We start from the raw sequence: 19128 nt of genomic DNA, 5'->3' as shown, positions 1-19128 counted from the left end.
GCCCACCCAGTCCCTGACCACGCCCCCCCTCCGGCCGCTCCCCGAAAACCCCCAAATCCCCCAAAAACCACCCCCCGGGCCCGCAGCCGCCACCGAGCGCGGGGTATGAACAACTCTGCCGCTGTTTATTCCAGAAAAGCAAAACTGTACAAAATGGCCGCCGGCGGCGGGGCTCAATCCTCCTCCTCTTCCTCCTCCTCGTCCTGGTTGATCTGGAAGTAGCGCAGCTCATAACTCTCCTTGCTGTTGGCCACCACACGCAGCCAGTCCCGCAGGTTGTTCTTCTTCAGGTACTTCTTGGTCAGGTACTTGAGGTACCTGCAGGAGATGCGTGGCTGACTGTGGGTCCCCTGTGCCCTCACGGCATTTTGGCAAATCAATCCCCGATCCCATGGATGCCCACCTCCAGAGGGACTAACATATCCCACCAGGCACCTTCTGGCAAAGCTCCTGCCAGGAAACACCACAGCCAAGGGAACCACACCACATTGCCATGACGTGGATCCTGGGAGATCATTCCCACCCTGGCCTGCCGAGGCTGCGACCCCAGCCCTGTATCCCCACGTGGCACAGGGAATCTGCGCTGGGATGGCGGTACCTGCAGCTGGGATGTGCCGTGTGTGGCACCCACACGGAGCAACGGTGCTGGAAGAAGCACAAGTGCCCACAGAGCAGGGCATCCCCCCACCCACCCGGCTCTGCTCTTCCCACCCTTCTGACCCGCCTGAGCCATCCCTGCCGTGGCACAGCCCTGCTCTGCCAGTGCCAGCCTATGGACGGGTAGCCAGGAGGAGCAGGCAGAGGGCAGGAGCCCCACAGGACCAGGGGAACGATCCGGGAGTGGAAGGGCTTGGCTGCAGATGTCCCAGAACTCCACGCTCAGCACCTCGTGGCTGCAAGCGCCTCCCCACTGCCCAACACCAACAGCCATCCAGCGGGAATATCGACCACATCCCGTCTCAGAGACCACTTGGGAAGAGCAGCAACACAGTGAGCGCCAGGAACAACCCCTGCTCTGGGACATCCCTCCCTGCTGGCCCCTCCTGCCCCCCAGAGCACCCCCACACTGCCTGAAGGGCCCGGTGGGACCTGGGGCTGCCCCTCCCTTACCTCTTGGAGAACGGCACCTCCGATGTGACGGTGATCTTGCTCTTGCTCCTCTCGATGGTCACCACGCCCCCGCCCAGGTTCCCCGCTTTGCCGTTCACCTTGATCCGCTCCTGCAGGAACTGCTCCTGCGAGAGGAATGTCAGACCCCTGAGCGGGGGCTGCAGCTCCCGTGGACACAGCCCCCTGGCTGGCCTGGGCCTCGCCCTCCCAAGCTGGGGAAGGGACAGCAGTGCCCCCACATCCCAGGGGAGCAGGGCAGAGCCCCTTCCTCAGCCCGGGAGGCTCCAAGTAGCTGATCCAGCCTTCTACAGCCGATCCAGGCCCCATCGGTGCCATTCCTGGGTGAGGTGCTCAGGCTTGAACACGTCAGAGGAGCAGTGGGAACATTCCAGCTCTCCAAGGGGAGGACACAGCATCAGCCTCCTCAGAGTATGCCCAGTCCCAGCCTGCTCAGACCCACCCTGGAGCGTGGTTTGGATGGGCACAGGCTCCTGAGCTCCAAAATGCAGCACCACTGGCCTGGTGGTTCTGCCAGTGATGGGAACTCGCCAGGAGTGATGTGCAGGGAAACTGCCCACAGGCAGGGACAGCGCCCCTGCTTTAAGCACAAAGTGTCCCAACCCCAGCACCCCCCCCCTGCTGTCGGGGTGCCCCCAAGGGCACAAGGAAGGGCCGGGCGGCTGCTGGGAACTGAGCATCATCCCGGGAAGGCACCGCGAGTCACAGCGCCCCGGGAGGCCCCGCACTCACGAAGTTGGCGGCGTCCATGATGCCATCCTCGACAGGGTGAGTGCAGTCCAGCGTGAACTTCAGCACCTGCTTCTTCTTCTTGCCACCTTTCGCCACGGGCTTCTTCTGCTGCAGGGGGAAGAGAGAGTGAGAAAGGATCACGGGGAGAAAGAAAGGGAGAAGGGCAAGGAAAAGGAGAGGAAAAGGAAGAGGGAGAGTCGTGGGGGACCGGCCCCGGGCGGCGGGAAGGGGTCGGGCCGAGCTCCATGCTGAGGGAGACGGAAAGGCCCGGGCCCGGATGGAGGCCGAGGGCAGAGGAATTAGGATGAGGGTCGCCCGCCACCCACCACCCCCGATCCTCACGGACGGCGCTCGGCGTGGGGGGTCGAGGGAGGTGCGGGGCCGAGCCCGGCCCCACGCGGAGGGGAGCGGGGCCGGAGCAGGCGGCGGGGCTGGGGCTGGTGGGGGCCGGGGGGAGTGACGGGAGCTGGGAGTGGGGCGTGGGGTGTCCCGGCGGCCGCGGGGGCGGTGAGGGCGGCGCCGGAGGGGCCCGGGCCGGTCCCGGCCCCGCGCGGACTCACCGCGGGCGCCATGTTGGCTCCGCGCGGGGCAGAAAGGGAGAACGCGCCGCGCGCCTGCGCACAACAGCGCTCGGCCAGGCCCAGCCGAGCGCCGAGAACGTCGATCGCTTCCGGCCTCTCCCGCGCGCGGCGTCCGCGAGCGGACAGTGCTGCCTGGCGGGGCAGCGCCCGCGGGAGGGGCGGGGCAGGGGGCGGGGCCGAAGCGAGAGGGCGGGGCCCGGGGGCGATCGCGGGCCGGGCCCGGGAGGGGGGAGTGATCGGGGGGGCTGTGCGGGACACGGGGTCACCCTCCCGCATCCCGGGGCTGTACGGGACACGGGGTGACCCTCCCGCATCCCGGGGCTGTGCGGGGCACGGGGTGACCCTCCTGCATCCCGGGGGGGCTGTGGTGAACACAGGGTGACCCCCCCCCGCATCCCGGGGCTGTGCTGGACACGGGGTGACCCCCTGCACCTCGGGTGCCCCTCACCTCCTGGGGGCCATCCCCAGGCCACGCGGGTGCCCATGTCCCCGCAGCCTGGGTGGTTCCGTGTCTCCACACCCCGGGGGCCGTCCCTGACAGGGCCCCGCGCGGGGCTATTTTTGGGCCGTGGCGTGGCTGCCGCCCGACAGTGCCAAGGGGCCCCACGTCACGGGGTCGGCCGTGCCCGGCATCGCTCTCATTCCTGCCCGCACGCGGGGAGCAGCGGCACGGCTCGGCTCGGATCGCCCGGCCCACAGACGGGGACAGGTAACACCTTCACCTGGCCAGGGCTCCCCGGGGACGGGGACTCCAGCGTGTGGGGCACCTGGCTGCACTCACTGCCGGGCTGCCATTGGAGGGGACGTCCCAGGGCAGGGAATGCTCCCTCCAGGGGGACACTCAGTCCTGGAGGATCCCCTACCCCTGGCCTGGGGGATGCTCCCCTGCAGGGGATGCTCCACTGGGACACCCCAACCCAGGGAATGGTCCTGCCCTGGGGACACTCACCCTGGGGGATGCCCCGCTGTAGGGACCATCGCACCCAGCCCTGCAGCCCCGGGGGAAGGGGCGTGTTTGGGGCAGCCTCGTGCCATGCAGCTCATAACCTAAAAATAGGCGGCAGCTCCCGGGGCAGCAGCACTCGTTCTCTCCGTGGCAGCCACGGTGCCCGGTGCCCCGGTGCCAGCGCGGCCCCCCGGGCGCGGGGCTCTGCTCTCTGTCCCACAGATGGCAGGCAGCATTTTCTCCCCGCTGGGGAGCTGCTCGGAGCTGGAGAAGGCCAACTGTCACCCGCTGGTGTGCCTGCTGTGCCACGAGCCCTACCAGCACCCCTGCCTGCTCGACTGCTACCACAACTTCTGTGCCAGCTGCCTGCGAGGCCGCGCCAGCGACGGCCGCCTGCGCTGCCCACTCTGCGGGTGAGGGACGGCCCCCCGTGCTCCCTAAAGCTGTCCCACCACCCTGGGTGAGCGTCTCCGTCCCCATGCCCCTCCTGTCCCCACAGGCACCCCTCGGTGGTGAGGGGGGGCACGGGACTGCCCCCCGTGGACCGGCTGCTGCAGTTCCTGGTGGACAGCTCGGCAGACAGCGAGGAGGACGTGCAGTGTGCCAACTGCGACCGGCACTGCACCAAGGCGGTGAGGGCAGAGGCGTGGGCAGGCAGGGGGGACAGAGGACCCCCACCGGGACCGTGCTCACCACTAGCTGTGTCCCCTCACTCAGGAGGTGGACACCATGTACTTCTGCAACACCTGCGGGCAGCCCCTGTGTACCCCCTGCCGTGAGGAGACCCACCATGCCAGGATGTTTGCCCGCCACGAGATCGTGTCCCTCTCCAAGCGCACGAAAGACATCCACAAGAAGTGCCGTGAGTGCCGTGCCAGGCTGTCCCGTGCCGTGCCGTGCAGCACCGTGCCGTGCCAGGCTGCACCATGCCCCTGTCCCCCGCAGCGCTGCACGAGGAGCCCTACATCATGTTCTCCACCGAGAAGAAGTCCATGCTCTGCATCAATTGCTTCAGGGACATGCAGGGGTGAGTGGCCCTGTCCCCGTGCCCACCCCGTGCCCTGTCCCACTACGTGCCCTGATGGCCGTGTCTGCAGGGAGAGCCGGGCACACTGCATCGACATCGAGACGGCGTACATGCAGGGCTGCCAGCGGCTGGACCAGGCGGTGATGGTGGGCAGGACCGGGGGGCACGGGGGGCGGTGAGGGGAGCGGTGCCTCCCCCCACGCTGCAGCTGCCCCATCGCCCCGGGCAGGCAGTGAAGGAGCTGCAGAGCTCCACACGCGAAGCCATCGTCCTGCTCAAGGCCATGATCGAGGAGGTGCGCAACAGTGCCAGCGAGGAGGAGGCGGCCATCAACTCCCTCTTCGGCCGCATGCAGGTGTGAGGCAGCACGGGCTACCCTGCGCCCAGGGTGCTCAGCCTGTGGGCGCGGCAGAGCTGAGGCAGCGGGAGGGGACTGGGGTGGCTGCAGGACCCATGGTGGCTGGGCTGTTTGCAGGAGCAGCTCTCTGAGAGGAAGAAGACACTTCTGAAAGCTGTGCAGAGGTGAGGGACCACAGGCTGAGCCCCCTCCCACAGGTGTCTCCCCTTCCCAGAGTGTGTTGGGGTGCCTGGGGGGCTGCATGGCTCCCAGGTGCCGTGGAGAGGCTGTGCCATGCCCCACTCTGCTGCAGCCAGCATGAGGAGAAGGAGAAGGCATTCAAGGAGCAGCTTGCACACCTCGCCTCCCTGCTGCCCACCCTGCAGGTAGGGCCCTGCATCGGGCAGGGATGTCCTGACCCCCAGAGCTGGACAGTGACAGACCCACTCACATACACAGGTCCACCTGGTGACCTGCTCGGCCTTCCTGAGCTCTGCCAACAAAGCTGAGTTCCTGGACCTGGGCTATGTGAGTGTTGCCAGTACTTTGGGGTGGCCAGAGCATCCTGTGGCAGTGCTGAGCTCGTGGACAGGGCACTGGGCACCCCTCACTGTGCCTCACCGCTGCTTTTCAGCAACTGATGGAGAGGCTGCAGAGGATTGTCAAGCTGCCACACCGCCTGCGGCCGGCCCAGACCAGCAAGGTAGAGGAGACCTGCCACCCGTTCCAGGCCGGGTCCCTGCCTGCAGCACCCTGCAGGCAGTGCCAGCTGCAGGCTCTGCCCTGGCCCCAGCCCTGCTCACCCCATCTCGTCCCCCAGATCAACAGCGAGTACCGGGCAGAGTTTGCCCGCTGCCTGGAGCCCCTCCTGATGCTCAGCCCCCGTCGCTCCGTGGTGGGCAGTGCCGGTGGCATGGGTCCTGGCATCGCTGGCACAAACATGTGAGGTGCTAGGATCATACCCAGGGCACACGTGCCGCTGTGTCCCCTGCCACGCGCCGTGCTGCTCAGCGCCCTTGGCATCCCACGCCAAGCTGCTGCCCTTGAGCCTATCACCTCAGTGGTGGCACGGGGACAGCACGGGCACAACTGCACTGATAAACAACAGGCAACAGGGCTTCAAGTAACACTTCTGGGAAGTGGGATAGCAGCAGAGCTGGCAGCTGAGGGCCTGGGTGAGCCTCACCCCGTTCCCCAGCCCGGCCCCTGCTGCGGTCCCTGGAGGGCTGTGCCCCTGCTCCACGGGTGCTGCACTGGGGCCAGCTCCTGCTCGCTGGCCCGCCCGCTGTGCCACAGCCTCTTTGTCCACCACTATTTTTATCAGAATTTCAGGGAAGTGCCCGGCCGTTCCTCGTCCGGGATATATTTAGGCCTGTTGATGTCACAGCAGCACTGGCCCTGCCAGGCCCTCCTGGCCGGAGAGGACAGACGGGCACTGCTGCCCGATGGGGACCACTCCTCACCCCTGGCCGGGCTCGGTGCCGCAGAGTGGCTGAGCTCCTGGGGGCTGCTGGCCCCAGCACGGGCGGGGGGAGCGCGGCGCTGCACGGTAGGACCGATGGCGGCGGGCAGCACGGGGAGGCCACAGGATGGAGGGGACACAGGGGCAGTGACACCTGCCAAGGGGCCAGGAGGTACTGGTAGTGAGGGAGTGAGCTGCATCCTGCCCTTTAGAAACAGGAGCATGCTGGCCTCAGCTCCTGCCTTCTCCCTGCTGCAGCTGGTCCCAAAGCCACAGGGATTGGGAGAGCAGCCCACAGAAACCTGATTTTTGGGGCACCGTAAGGCACCTTTGATTAAGCCCATGCATTCGGGTGAGGGAAGGGACATAGGGGACTGGCACATCCCCACGCTTAGCAGGGCTTGAGGGGCAGTGGGGCTGAGCTGGAACTGAGCTGACGGCGTGGCCCCTGGCACCTCTCCCCCACCACTGCTCACCTGCAGCGTGTCACTGTCACTTCTCCGTGCAGGCTCCCTGGTGGCCAATGCTCCAAGACCCTCATGGTGCCCAGCTGTCCCCCCTCAAGTGACAAAATGTCCACCAGCCCCATGGTGAGGAAGCCAACGATGCACCGGTACATCAGCACCAAGGTGCTCCTGGCTGAGGGGCGTGAGACCCCCTTCGCCGAGCACTGCCGCAACTACGAGAACACCTACCGGGTAGGGAGCACAGGTGGGAGCAGGATGGGGCAGGGCAGGACGGGCCGGGTCATACTGCTCACGTGGCCCTGCCCCCCTGCACTGCAGATGCTGCAGATGGAGATCCAGGGCCTCAAGGACCAGGTCCAGGAGCTGCACCGTGACCTCACCAAGCACCACTCACTCATCAAGTCAGAGATCATGAGTGAGATCCTGCAGAAGTCCCTGCAGATGGACGTGCAGATCGCAGCTCACTACTCTGCCGTGGAGATGATGCGCAGCGTCTTCGAGGAGGTACGGCTGGTGCGTCCCTGGCAGAGCAGGGCCCCTTCGTGCCACGCTTCCACACACTGCCCAGCTCCCTCTCCTCCTTCCAGGTCTGGGAGGAGACTTACCAGCGGGTGGCAAACGAGCAGGAGATCTATGAAGGTACCGGTGACCTCACGCCCCTTCCCTGAGCACCCTGTGCCAGTGCTGGGGAGCGGCCATCCCCTAGCCCACTTCTCTCACCCCCAGCCCAGCTCCATGACTTGCTGCAGCTGAGGCAGGAGAACAGCTGCCTGAGCACCATCACCAAGCAGATCGTGCCCTACGTCCGCTCCATCGCCAAGGTGAAGGAGCGGCTGGAGCCCAGGTGAGGGGCGCGGGGGCTTTCAGGGCCAGCAGGGGACACAGCCATGGCTCACACCCATCCTGCTGCAGGCTGCAGGAGCCCCGGGAGCCCAAGGAGGAACAGGCCCAGATGCTGCTCAAGATCTGCGATAACAGCGAAGCAGGGCCAAGGTAGGTGACAGCAAGTGCCTGACTATCAAATTCCCTGTGCCCTTTCCCAGACAATGACACTGCCAAGGTGCCTTCCCTTCCCCAGGGATGCCTCGCGTAGTGGCAAGGAGGGGGCTCCAGCCAGCCCCGGGGAGGGCTGCGCACCTGGTGGCACCCCTGGAGACCCCTCCCCGAAAAGCAAAGACTGCTGCAGGGGCCAGCAGAAGAGCGGGGCCGAGAGCACTGCCCAGAAAGAGCCGTCACCGTAGACCCCAGCACTGGGCACATGGCAGAGCCACTGGGCAGAGCTGTGCCCAGGCTGCTGACCAGCTCCTCTCACCCTGTGCCATGAGCCAGGGCAGGAAACAGGCCAGGCACCAGTGCATCCAAAAGCCTCAGGGGAACCAAGTTCTGAAAAACTAATTGTCTTTGTGCTCTCCCTTGTGTGTTGGAGTGAAATAAAAGGGCGCAAGTGTTTGTGTCCGCGTGGTTCTGCGGTGCTAGCAGAAGGGATCTGCTGGCTTGGAGTGCCCAGCTGCTCCTAAAACAACAACATTTGCAAACTGGGGGGGAGGGGGGGTAGATACCAATCGCCGATGCAGGGCAGAGACAGGAACACACACAGTCGTGCCTCAGCGCCACAAGGAGTGTTCCGAAAACCCATCAGGAATTATAAAGTAAGGATTCCAGTTTCCATGCCACCAGCACCTCGAGAGACATTACAAAAATTATCAGACAGAAGTTGGCAATGTTTTCTCTTGTTTTTTTTTATAAAAAAAGAAAACCCAAGCCCAAACCCAAGCCATTCCCACCAGTGCCCCTTCCTGAGCCATACCGCAGCGCCTTCCCCACGGAACACCACAAGCCCCAGGCGTGAACTAACAAGCAACTCATTTCCATTCCAGCGAGGAAGAATAATGTAGAACTCAAGAAAACAGTGAACCTCTTTGGTATATAACGACAGAATAAGTTATGCCACACAGCTCAGTGGGAACCATTTCAAAATGGTCACATTTAAAAGAGCATTAGCTAGCCCAACCCTTCTCCCGGTTGGAGATTTCCCTAGGAGCATCTCCTACTTGCCCCGACATCCCGGCTTTTGCCCAAAAGAGCAGGTGAGGATCTCGGGTGCTAAAGCCCTTGGCAAGCCTGGCAGCTGCGGTTCTTTCCCAACCCCAAATCCTGGGATCTCTGCAGGACAGAGGTGGCCTGGCAGGATAGGAAGCAGCGTGATTTGAAAGCAGGAAGAGGGGACAGAGGTGGCGGCAGGAGGCAGTGGCTGCAGCGATGACTCCACATCCGCAGCAGCAGCAGCTGAGGGAAAAGGAGCAGGCTCAGAGGTGCTTGGATCTCTCCCTGCAGACGCTGAGGCCTAGAGAGAGCCGAGTGGTGCCACAGTGCCAGCACTCTGAGGGCGGGCAGGGCTGGAGGCTGCTCTCATGGCCACCCCAGTGCCAGCTCAAGGAGTAGGGCCCGAGGAGATTAAAGCTGCAGCACTGGGCTCACGAGGTCAGAAAGCTTTAAAATCGAATTATGCAACAGGAACAATCTGCTGCCCAGTGCCTCCTCTGCCTGGGGCCCAGAGGGCAGTGCTGCTCTCCAGTAGAATTGGTCCAGAGCATTCCAGGACAATTCAGCTGCTGCAGGCAGGACAATTCATTCTCTTTAGGGTCGCTACAGGCTAAGTTATCTGGAAGATCCCTGAATGTGCAATGGAGGGCTGATCTTGAGGAGGAGGAACGAGCTTCTGATCTGCAAAAGTCCCGGGAGGCTGCCCCGTGCCACAGCCCTCCACCAGCTCCTTCTGGGTGGCTGGGAAATACCAACAGGCACATCCCGACACCGATACCACACAGGCACCGGGCACAGCAGGAGCTGGGCATTTGCTCAGCCAGTCTGGTTTTCACCTGCATTACAGTTCCAATTTGACTCCTTTAATAAAAGGGAGACCCGATGGCACTTTCCTTTTGTACTCCAGGTACTCTTCTCCAAAGAAGTGAATGAGTGTGATCTCCTCCTCCTCAATTCGCTCCCTGAAGAAGCGCCAGGACGCCAGTGCATAGCCCACCACACAGATGGGATTGCAGAGCAACACCTGGAACAGAGGCCGCTAATGAGTCACCCCTCGAGAGCCTGAGGCTGCCTTGTCCCCACAGCTCATCCGGCTCCGCTAACATTGCCAGAGGCTCTAAATGCTCTCCAAAGGAAAGCTCCCAACAACCCTTGTGGCACTTCATAAATACTAATTTGTCCCCAGAATGAAGGCAGTGGCGTGCAGGCAGCAGGCGGCTCTGGCTGCCCTGGCTCTCAAGAGCTCCGTGTGCCACCCTTACGGTCCCTCTCCAGAGAAACAACCCAGTGCCAGCTCCCAGCCAGCCACGAGAACACATGGCTACAGCAGCATTGAGCTACAGCTCAACCACAGCTGGCCAGAGCTGACCCTCTGGCTGGGGCCCCGAGCACTCTTAGAGGGAGTTTCCTTGCCCTCCGGCACAGGACTGGTGTTTGGCAGAAGCCAGGTTGAGTCTCACTGCTCACAGAAGGCATTTTGGCCACATGGATACAGGAAACTCTGGACACTAGCTTTAGACCAGCAGCAGATCACATCTCAGGCCTCCAAGGGGGTTTTAGCTCAAACTCCAGCCCACCGACCCCTGCTTACTGCACTGAGCAAATTAAGGCAATGGGATCTTCCCAAAGATTGCATGAGGCAGGGCACTCAGGGATTCCTTGTTCCCTGTGTGCCCATGGGAGGCAGCAGAATCAGTGCCCAGGCCACCCATCACGGCGTGGCCAGCATTGAGAACAAAGACCTGGGCCATGACACGAAGGTATGTGTACCATGTTAGATATGGTACCTGTGTTCCAATGCTCCAGTAAAACCATCCCACGTAGGACGGGTGCCGGAACCACCCGTACACCCCGCTCGTCACGAGGGTGTGGGTGTCGGATTTCTCGTTCTGCACGATGTGATTGAAGTTGGAGCCGGCTGTGAGCATGGCCGCCTTCCTCAGGCAGTCCCCAACGATCACCATCAGCAGCCCCACGGTGCTCAGCCAGGTGATCTGCTTCAGCTCTGTGTGGACAGGGAGGAAGGAGCACAGCGGGTTTGCACAGCTCTTGTGGGGGGGCAGGGGGGCTGCTCGGTGGGTGGGCTTTTCCCCCCACCCTGAAGCACAAAGTGTGGCAGCAGCGGCCGCCCAGCAAAGAGATAAAAGCAGCATCCCCTGCCCGGTGTCAGCGCAGCGTCAGCACAGATTACCCGGCAGGGCCTGGATTTAGGGGCTGAGCAAAGCCAGCACAAAGCAGACAAGGGCATGCTGGGGCTGTTATGAAACAAGGAAGGGCAACATCTTCCCTCTCTCAAAAACAAGCATAAGGACACAACCACTTTGCCCCACGCTGGGCAAACAGCAACAGTTTTTACCAGTTGGATTTTATTCCCGGTCAAAAGACAATACCCAGCTGTACCCAAAGTGTTATTCTTGTACCAGTAAGGCATGAAAAGGGCTGAAGACCCCCTGGCCTGGCCTCTCAGAGCAAAGGGAAGATACCCAGTGCCCTCCAGGGCAGAACCCGAGAGGCTTTGAGCAAAGAGGGATTAAGGTCATGGTAAAGCTGCTCCAGGACTAGCACGGGACAGTGAGCTGGGGGTCACCTACACTTTGCTAAGGGACAGGTGGGACACAGGCAAGCCACATGCAGCCAGGCAGAGCCAGGGAAGGACAGGGTGGCTGACCTGGGAAGAGGAGCTTCTCCAGCGTGAACTCCACCCAGGAGGACAGGGCAGCCAGATTGTACTCGAAGCTGTGGTTGAGCAGGAAGGAGTCCAGCGAGAGGCTGCGTGGGTTGTTGATGGCTGTCACCAGGTACTCCGAGTAGTGGAACAGGGAGAGGGAGCACATGTACCTGCGGCGGGAGGGAGGGAGGATAGGTTTGGCAGGGCCGGGCAGCGCGTCTGCTCGGCCCGGCCCGGCCCTTACCATCCGAAGTGGCGCCAGGCGGAGCGGCCGGCGCTCAGCAGTACCCCGCAGCCGAAGGCAAAGCCCAGGAAACAGGCCCGGACGGCGATCTGCAAGCACAGGAAGGGGAGAATGCGCTGCCGCCGCCGCTTCCCGAACCCGGCGGCTCCCGACGGCCGCCCCCTGGCACCGGCACCGGCACCGGCACCGGCACCGGCACCGGCACCGGCCGCTCTGCGGTCGCCCCCCGCCCCACTCCCCCGGGCCGCCTCCGAACCTTGTAGAGTGGCCGCGGGTAGAGCAGCAGCAGCGCCGCGTTCACGCCGGCCACGTGCAGGGCGAGCGCCAGACGGCCGCGGAGGCCGGGGGCGGCCAGTAGAGCGGGGGACGAGCCGAGCAGTAGCGGCAGCGCCGCCACCGAGGCGCCAAGCAGGAAGGAGGCGAGGCTGGCGCGGCCCTCCCGGCCCAGCCGGCCCCGCCGCGCCGCCGCCGCCGCCATTGTGGCGGCCCCGCCCCGCCCGCGTCGCCCGGGAAACGAGCGCACCGCTCTCGCGAGAACAGCGCCGCCACAGGGCCACCGGGCGGGGCGGGGCGCGGCTCTCGCGAGAGTTGCGCGGTGGGCGGGGCACGGGTGGGGCTGTCCGGTCCCACCGGCCCCGGCCCCGGCGCGGACCCTTCGCTCCCGGACACTGCCGGGCACGGTGCCCGCCACCGCCATGGGCAGCCCCTGCCCGCCCCCGAACAGCGAAAACATTGTTTGATATCCGGCAGGAACTGCACGGGACGTGCACATCCAGGGGCAGGAAGCGCACGGCACCACTTGGGGACTGTGGGTGGATCCCGGGGAGGGAGGAGTGGGGAAAAGCACAATTGTTTGAAATAAAGGTGTCAGCCTTTTATTCCAGTCAATGAAACAGACTTTATTAATGCCACAGGATTCCGTAAATAACTTAGATGTGCACACAGAACTACCTAGAGATGTCACAGACATTCAGCGCGGTCCCGGTGCCGCACTTGCGAAAGCTTTGGTGTGCATGGTAGGACAAACCAGCAAGTTGAACATGGCAGCACAAGGACGCACGGCCCCGTGTGCCCCGCACGCCTCCATCCCGCTCCGGTATGGGGAGTCAAACAGTGACAACAGCTCCGAAAGCAGATGGCAAGCGCCTGGGAGGGCTCCCGGGGGCTTTCAGTGCCACCTGAAGCACAAAGTGTGCGGCACTGAGCCCACCAGCAGCGAAGCAGCGGTGCCAGCGGCGGCAGGGGCGAGTGGAGGCATGGACCAGACACGACACAAACGGGAACAACCTGGATGTTTGGCGGGTGCCAGCAGCAAGGGTGGAGGGCAGGTCACTGCTGGGCAGCCTGCTGCATCTGCGCCTGCCGCTTGGCTTTGGTCTGCAGGTACCTGCCCTTCCCTTCCTCAAAGCGCCGCTTCTCGTCCTCTGTCTCTGTCTGCAGAGAGAAAGCGAAGCCCCAGTGTCAGCACTGCGAGTGCTCGCAGGAGGGAAATGTGCCACCCCCCATGGAAATGAGGGGAAAGCTGCCCTCCCTGAAACACACCGTAACAGTCAGTATGCTCCTGCACAGAGCAGGAGACCTGCGCCACATCAAATATTAACCAACAAACATCCCCAAACAACAGCAACTTGTCAAAGCCCTGCCAGGATCAGGGGAGCTAAAAATAGGCAGGAGGGCGGGAGCGGGGACATCATGGGGAGCAGGGACAGGGAACATGAGGGTCTGCATCGCTGCTCACAGTCCCCTGCTCCAGGGCCTGCACGCAGCCTGTCCTCAACCATGAGAAAGGAGAAAACCCCCAACCTCCACATCATCAACGTTCAAAAGAAATAGAAAAAAAAAAAAAGCCTGCAGCCTGCTCTGGCAAGTCTCCTTTGTGCTCATATTTTTCTGCTGAATAATTCAAGGGAAGAGGATTTGTTGGAAAAAAAGCCTGCTGGGCTCTGTCCTGGGAGAAGCAGAGGAGGCATTGGCCCCACTGCCTCCAGCCTGGGGGCAGAGCTCTTACCAGCAGTTGCGGGACAGGCAGCGGCTTCCCCTCCTTGCTCAGGGACACGTAGGTGAAGAAGGCGCTGACGGCACGGTACCGCTCCCGAGGCTCATCCACAAACGGGTCAGCATCCACAAAGACTTCAATTTCCATGGATTTATTGCTTGTGAAGGTCATGCGCCCCGAGATGGTGATGACACAGCCTGCGAAGCAGAGAGGGGCCAGTGAGGGGAGCAAGAGGTCCTGCATATTTTAGGCTTAAGCTGTGTCTTAAGCACAGGACAAATCTAACAGGGACTAAATTTCTCTGCCAGGGTATCCTGAGCATACACCCATAAGGGAGCCAGTACATGGCACCATGGGTGCCTGCCACCACCCTTGGTACCTTTTTTGATCTTCTCATGGAAGTTGATGGCATCCACTGAGGCAGTGACAATGTTGGTCTTGCAGTGGCGGGCGGCCACAATCCCAGCCACCTCATCCATGAGCTTCATGGTGACACCTGGGAGAGGAAGCAGAGGGTCCTGTCTCAGGAAGCCGGTGGGATGTGGGAAAAACCACACATAGGTCAGTAAGGCCTCTGCACGGCCAAAGCTATGCTGAGGAGTCAGACCAGAGACTGAGTCCCAGCTTCAGCAAAACCCAGAACCAACACAAGGACTCCAGTCAACACCAGGGCAACATCCTCACAGACCTGCCCTTAAGCTGGAAGCAGCTCTGAGCCACGTTGGTTTTGTTTTTAAGGACATGGTTAGATGTGTGTTGTCCCAGCCCTGGGCAAACTCGCCCCTCCCCTGGCTCACACTGCACATGCCAGCCTGGCAGCGACAGACACTGCCAGCCAAGAGGAAATGACTCCAGCTAATTGCACTCATTGTATGCTGACTGTTTGTACTCCAGGATTTGCGATCTCAGAGACTATGACAGAACTGTAGGATTTACAGTTTGAGCGTGTCAGTTTTGGGGGCACTGAAACACAAAGCTTTTGCCTCTGCTGAAGCAACTCTGCTCTGGGGAAAAGCCACCCAGAGCTGCTGCCAAGCGCTGTGCGGGGCAGTGCTCACTCACCTCCGTGCACGAAGCCCAGCAGCGTGCAGTCTGACGGGCCCACCAGGTGGATCAGGCTGGACTGGCTGTAGCCCACGGTGTGTGGCTCTGGTTAGAGAGCAAAGTGGGGTCAGAGCTGCTCCGCTGGCACCCACGCACCACCGTACACCCCTGCTTTAAGTCATCCAAAGGAAGAAAACATGGGGCTGGCTTGTGCAAAGCTGAACTGTGTTCAAACCAGAGGTTAAACTGAGCTGAAGCAGTCCCTGACTGCTGCCTCCCTCTAATCCCCACCCATCCATTTTATTCTAGCTCAGTTCATTTGTTTCTTTTCAAGAGCACGAAAGCAAATGGGAGTGAACTGGGGCATATGGCTGTACTCCTCCCTACTCAGCTGAACCTCCTCGACCCTGCTGCACAGATCCTCCTCTTTCCCCTCGGCAGGAAGACCTGGGCCCCCATGCTCCCAGCCCTGGCACATGCTGGTAACCCCTGTCCTGCCACCACCTCAAGGCAACAGAAGTCACACCCTCTGACTGCCAGCAGAGGAAATCCTCTGCATTTTCTATCTCATGGGAGATGCTGAAGGAGCTCGAAGTAGGGAGAACCAGACAAGCCCCCAACCGCTTAGGGCGGGCACCCACAAAGCATGACACACCAAGCCTTACCTTTTGTCTGCCTGTCTGTGAGCAGGGAGGATAGAGGGGAAAAAGCACTTGAGCAACTTTCATCTCCCATCATCCCCCCAGCACTCCCTGTGTGCTACCTCTCTGCCTCTGCCCAAGGACCATGGCTGGGCCTGGAGGCCACCCTTGCCCAACGCTTGCATTTACCCCATGCTGAGCAAAACCAGCTCCAGCTGCCCAGGAGTGCACAAGGGATACACGGAGTGGTGCAGAAACAGGGTTTTTGAAGAGAGCATCCCACCCTCCAGCCCCCATGGGGCATCACAGCTGTCCACCCGGCTCTCCCTCTGCTCACACACTGTGGGCTCCAAAATCCCATCCCCATCCCTGATGCAGTGTTTCAGAACACACACACACACACAGAGCTACAGGGTCCTGGGGACAGGTGGATTTGCCTCGGGGATCAGTTTGGCCTCCCCATACTGCTGGGCCATTTGCACTGACCACACATGGCCTGAGTTACCTGGGTTGATGATGGGGAAGATCACGTCGCCATTTCTCTGCTTAGTTTCCAGCCGATCCAGCTTTTGCTCCTCATAACGCTTCTTCCCCTCGTCCTCCTGCTCCTTTCTCGTGTACTGGAAGGGAAGGCTGGTAAGAAAAGGGCAGCAAAGCCACCAGCACAGCCAAGGGTGCCGACAGGGCTGGGTTAGTGCCATTCCCCAGAGAGGCCAAGTTCCAGTTTTGGGGGACCAAAGTGAGCTGTCCTACCTGGATGGGGGGAACCTCAAGGACCTTATTGACGTTCTTCAGGGACAGAGGCACATACCACAACGTCGCCTTGTTTGTCAACTTCTTTGCCCCTGGAGGAGAAGGGGGCAGAGGGTGACAGTGCCAAGGCCAGCAGTGCTGTGTCTGCCACTGACCTCGGGCTGGCCACACACCAGCGATGCCACCAGCACATCAGCACAGAAGCCCTTCTGGCTTCTGCCGGGCTTTGGCTCACAGCAGATGTGACAATGCACTTTTGGAAAGGCATCCTGGCAAGTGGAGCTAGTTGCCACAGCAACAGCAGGAAAAGGGCCTTTTTCAGGCCAAATGGGCAGCGAGTCAGGCAGGAGGAGCTTCCAGCAGATATTGCCATTCTTCACTAAAAAAGATCAATGGAGCCATAACCCTCAGGGAGCCTGCTTGGCCTCCCTTCCCAGTGCCAGCTCTCCCCACAGCCCCAGCACTCTCAATAAACAGGTAAGACCTCCCCTCTGCCCAATGTTGCCAGTGATGGAGTGAAAGATGGAATCACCACTGTGAGCTCTTGACTTCTGACCATTATTCCTGGAGTTTTGGGACACAGCCGCAGGCAGCCACCCACCTGTTAAAATGTTTTCAGACATGACGTTGACCTGGACCTCCACGGAGTGCCGGGAGGTGTAGGTGATCTCGGCACTGACGTTGGCCACCTCGCCGATGCACATTGGCGAGAGAAAGTCTGTCCGCTCCACCCGTGCCAGTGCAGCCACACAGGGCTCCTGGGGACAGTGAGACAGCTGGGATAGTGACCCCAGCCACGCCACGGGGAACCGCAGCCAGTGGCTCCCTGGGGCCAGCTGTGCTGGAAGTAGCTCCAGCACTTCAAGCTCCACTTTATCAGCCACTAGCTGCACTTCCTTCCTCATATGTAACCAATGCCCTGACCAGCCCTTCGAGGGAGTTAAAACATTAACAGCAGGGCAAAAATGTTTCTGCTCGTAAACCACAATTTCAGTGGGATGCTTTCAGCTACCAGGGGAGAGGGGCTGGCAGCAGCAAGGTCCCAGCAGTGTGCACGCAGGAGCGAGCGCTCCCAGTGCGGGACCCCCGCTGCCAGGATGACTCCTGATATGCAACAGGATGTCGAGAGTCACGGCCTGAGCACTCTGGCTCCTACTTACTCCGGCCTGGGAGTTGCAGTGGCGGGTGCTGATGATGGCTCCCGCCTCCTCAATCATCTTCAGTATAGTTCCCCCGTGGACATTCCCAGCGATGTTGGCATCGTCCGGGCGCATAATCCTGCCGGGGGAAGGACATGGGAGCTCGCAACCCCGGCCCGGTCCCGGTGCGGCTTCCTGGAGGGATCCCATCGCCCACTGGTCGAGCTGCCGGGCCGTGGCTGCCCGCACGCGGCTCACGGTCAGCGGCGGTGGAAACCGCGCCTAATTACCGGGAGGAGCGGGACGAGGCAGCCCTCTTCTGGCGGGGTAGCCGGCGGCCCTCGGGGCCGCGCCCCGCTGCGGCGCAGGCCGGGCCGGGCACGTGCAGCCGCTCCCGGCAGGCTCCCGGCAGCGGCGGCGGCTTCTGCCAACGCCGGGTAACGGCCCGGCGAGGGGAGCGGGGGATGCCGGGGCAGCTGCCTAAGGGCGGCCATGCCCGGGAGCCGCGGGGGCACGGGCGGGAGAAGCGCGGCTGCCCTGCCCGCTCACATCCCCTGCAGCACGGAGCACGGGCGCGGCGCTGCCGCGCTCTGCCCCCGGCCGGTGTCGCTGGTAGCGCGATCAGCGCGGGCAGCACCGCCGGCAGCATCCCAGTTGCGGGTCGGCGCCTGCCCCCTTGCCCAGCCCTCCCCGAGCCCCCGGCCGTGGAGGGGCCCTACCTGGAGACCTGGATGGCGGCCGGGCCCGGGCCCGCGGCCCCCGGCTCCGACATGGCGGCACCGGCGCCCCCCCCGCAGCGGCGCTGCGGCACCGCCGCGCCCGGCCCCGCCCCGCCGCGCCCGGCCCCGCCCCGCCTCGCCTGCCGCCGCTCGGCATTGGCGGGCAGCGCCGGGACACGCCCCCCGCGCGGGGAGGGGCGGGGCCGGAGCGGCTGCGGGGCCGTGCCAGCCCCGCGATCGGGGGTCCCTCCGCCGCCCCGGGTTGTCCCCGCCGCTCCCCTTCTCGGCCCCTCTCTCCGTCTAGGACAGAGCCGCGCGGGGCGCCCAGGGCTTTTGGGGCTTGTGGTGACGACAGCCCCGAGCAGGCACGGTCAGCTCTCAGTGAAGAGCAGGCAGGGGCCGGAGAAGTCCAGGGTCCGGGCCCTGGGGTCCCGGGGATGTCGGGAGCAGCGGCACTCACGGCCTCGCCTACTGGCGGCAGGATGAGCGACCTGAGCGTCCTCTCGTTGATGCAGGCGCTGAGGCTCGTCTCCATGAGGGGCCGGAGCCTCTGCCGAAAGACGGGGCGGCCCGGGTTGCGGGGGCGGGAGTGCCGCAGCTCCCACCTTGCACGGCTCGGTGGAGGCAGGTGGAGCGCGGCGCCCGGTGGGGATGTGCTGCTCCGCCGCTCGGTACCAGCTTTATGAGCCGCCGGCTGGGCAGGGCGGGAGGGCCGGGCAGTCGGGGCGGGGGGCAGACAGGGAGGGAGGTGGGCAGGACGACCTTGCCGCTGTCCTCAGTGCTGATCGACCGGCACCGTCGCTGTCCGCGGTCCTTACTTGGGGGGTCCCCGCCCGCCCTCCCACTCCGTCTGCTGCCCGCCCCCGTGCCCGCGGTAGAGGCCGCCGCTGCCCGCTCTGCCCGGGGTCCCGCCATCGGTTTCCTCCCGCGGGGTTCCCTCCCCGCGGCAGACGGAGGCGGGGCAGCCGCCCCTCCAGCGCCCCCCGCTCTGCCCGTGCTGCCGGGACCGACAGGGCACGTCGGGGCTGCCGGAGGAGCCCATCCCCGCCGCGGTTTGCTCTTGGTCCCGTCCCGGTCCCGGTCCCGGTCCCAGACGCCGCCAGGCAAAGCGCGGCTGCCCCGGCCGGGGCCGGTAGAAGCTTTGCGGGGGTCCCGAGCAGCGGGCAGCGAGCAGCGGCCGCGCCGTCGGGCGGGGCGGGCG

At 63.2% G+C, this 19128-nt stretch overlaps 4 protein-coding genes across 10 annotated transcripts; 1 reads left to right on the top strand and 3 right to left on the bottom strand.

The window, feature by feature from the left end:
* Positions 1-104: 104 nt before the first annotated feature.
* RPL22 (ribosomal protein L22) lies at positions 105-2528 on the bottom strand. 2 transcript variants are annotated; one of them, XM_027889320.1, is made up of 4 exons: positions 2421-2528; positions 1861-1968; positions 1111-1235; positions 105-318 (listed from the first exon to the last, which is right to left on the bottom strand). In XM_027889320.1, the coding sequence occupies exons 1-4, from the start codon at positions 2430-2432 to the stop codon at positions 174-176; spliced, it is 390 nt and encodes a 129-aa protein (XP_027745121.1). In that variant the 5' UTR covers positions 2433-2528; the 3' UTR covers positions 105-173. The 2 variants fall into 2 exon arrangements, with proteins under 2 accessions (XP_027745121.1, XP_027745122.1); XM_027889321.1 differs by having other exon boundaries at positions 1861-1965; positions 2421-2458.
* ACOT7 (acyl-CoA thioesterase 7) lies at positions 1056-18006 on the bottom strand. Of its 4 annotated transcripts, XR_003571822.1 has the most exons (11): positions 17928-18006; positions 17230-17347; positions 16671-16827; positions 16070-16161; positions 15822-15936; positions 15341-15355; positions 14694-14780; positions 14011-14127; positions 13644-13828; positions 12696-13069; positions 1056-1066 (listed from the first exon to the last, which is right to left on the bottom strand). XR_003571822.1 is itself a non-coding variant. In XM_027889316.1 (10 exons), exons 1-10 carry the CDS (start codon positions 17978-17980, stop codon positions 12965-12967), a joined length of 1044 nt encoding a protein of 347 aa, XP_027745117.1. In that variant the 5' UTR covers positions 17981-18006; the 3' UTR covers positions 12514-12964. The 4 variants fall into 4 exon arrangements, 3 of the variants coding, with proteins under 3 accessions (XP_027745117.1, XP_027745119.1, XP_027745118.1); XM_027889316.1 differs by lacking the exon at positions 1056-1066 and having other exon boundaries at positions 12514-13069; XM_027889318.1 differs by lacking the exons at positions 1056-1066; positions 17928-18006 and adding an exon at positions 17499-17587 and having other exon boundaries at positions 12514-13069.
* RNF207 (ring finger protein 207) lies at positions 3024-8129 on the top strand. 3 transcript variants are annotated; one of them, XM_027889314.1, is made up of 18 exons: positions 3024-3150; positions 3610-3800; positions 3887-4019; positions 4105-4249; positions 4333-4414; positions 4485-4560; positions 4644-4769; positions 4890-4936; positions 5065-5137; positions 5211-5279; positions 5386-5454; positions 5572-5693; positions 6722-6911; positions 6999-7184; positions 7268-7319; positions 7407-7524; positions 7593-7673; positions 7759-7921. In XM_027889314.1, exons 2-18 carry the CDS (start codon positions 3610-3612, stop codon positions 7919-7921), a joined length of 1923 nt encoding a protein of 640 aa, XP_027745115.1. In that variant the 5' UTR covers positions 3024-3150. The 3 variants fall into 3 exon arrangements, with proteins under 3 accessions (XP_027745115.1, XP_027745116.1, XP_027745114.1); XM_027889315.1 differs by lacking the exon at positions 3024-3150 and having other exon boundaries at positions 3441-3800; positions 7407-7501; positions 7759-7796; XM_027889313.1 differs by lacking the exon at positions 3024-3150 and having other exon boundaries at positions 7759-8129.
* Positions 8402-12128, bottom strand: ICMT (isoprenylcysteine carboxyl methyltransferase). Its single transcript, XM_027889319.1, has 5 exons — positions 11892-12128; positions 11636-11724; positions 11392-11561; positions 10511-10728; positions 8402-9747 (listed from the first exon to the last, which is right to left on the bottom strand). Exons 1-5 carry the CDS (start codon positions 12111-12113, stop codon positions 9565-9567), a joined length of 882 nt encoding a protein of 293 aa, XP_027745120.1. The 5' UTR covers positions 12114-12128; the 3' UTR covers positions 8402-9564.
* Positions 18007-19128: the final 1122 nt, after the last annotated feature.

The sequence above is a fragment of the Empidonax traillii genome, unplaced genomic scaffold (assembly GCF_003031625.1).
Source record: "Empidonax traillii isolate 1590-97213 ecotype Southwest subspecies unplaced genomic scaffold, ASM303162v1 scaffold259:size690984, whole genome shotgun sequence".
NCBI lineage: Eukaryota > Metazoa > Chordata > Aves > Passeriformes > Tyrannidae > Empidonax > Empidonax traillii.
The sequence above is the reverse complement of the archived record's forward strand: the minus strand, read 5'-3'. Positions and strand labels throughout refer to the sequence as shown.

Bases quoted from the DNA above. Each gene is read 5' to 3' on its own strand.
- ACOT7 (XM_027889316.1), bottom strand. From the start codon at position 17,980: ATGTCGGAGCCGGGGGCCGCGGGCCCGGGCCCGGCCGCCATCCAGGTC. The intron at 16,162-16,670 runs GTGGGTGGCTGC...CTTCTCCTCCAG, and splicing joins GTCTGAAAACATTTTAACAG to GGGCAAAGAAGTTGACAAAC. The intron at 14,128-14,693 runs GTGAGTGAGCAC...TTCCTCTCCCAG, and splicing joins GCTGGGCTTCGTGCACGGAG to GTGTCACCATGAAGCTCATG.
- ICMT (XM_027889319.1), bottom strand. From the start codon at position 12,113: ATGGCGGCGGCGGCGGCGCGGCGGGGCCGGCTGGGCCGGGAGGGCCGC. The intron at 11,562-11,635 runs GTAAGGGCCGGG...CTCCCGCCGCAG, and splicing joins GCCTGGCGCCACTTCGGATG to GTACATGTGCTCCCTCTCCC. The intron at 9,748-10,510 runs GTACCATATCTA...CCTCTGTTCCAG, and splicing joins ACTGGAGCATTGGAACACAG to GTGTTGCTCTGCAATCCCAT.
- RPL22 (XM_027889320.1), bottom strand. The intron at 1,236-1,860 runs GTGAGTGCGGGG...TTCCTCTCGCAG, and splicing joins TCATGGACGCCGCCAACTTC to GAGCAGTTCCTGCAGGAGCG. The intron at 319-1,110 runs GTAAGGGAGGGG...CATCTCCTGCAG, and splicing joins GAGGTGCCGTTCTCCAAGAG to GTACCTCAAGTACCTGACCA.
- RNF207 (XM_027889313.1), top strand. From the start codon at position 3,610: ATGGCAGGCAGCATTTTCTCCCCGCTGGGGAGCTGCTCGGAGCTGGAG. The intron at 7,185-7,267 runs GTACGGCTGGTG...TCCTCCTTCCAG, and splicing joins TGCGCAGCGTCTTCGAGGAG to GTCTGGGAGGAGACTTACCA. The intron at 7,320-7,406 runs GTACCGGTGACC...TCTCACCCCCAG, and splicing joins CGAGCAGGAGATCTATGAAG to CCCAGCTCCATGACTTGCTG.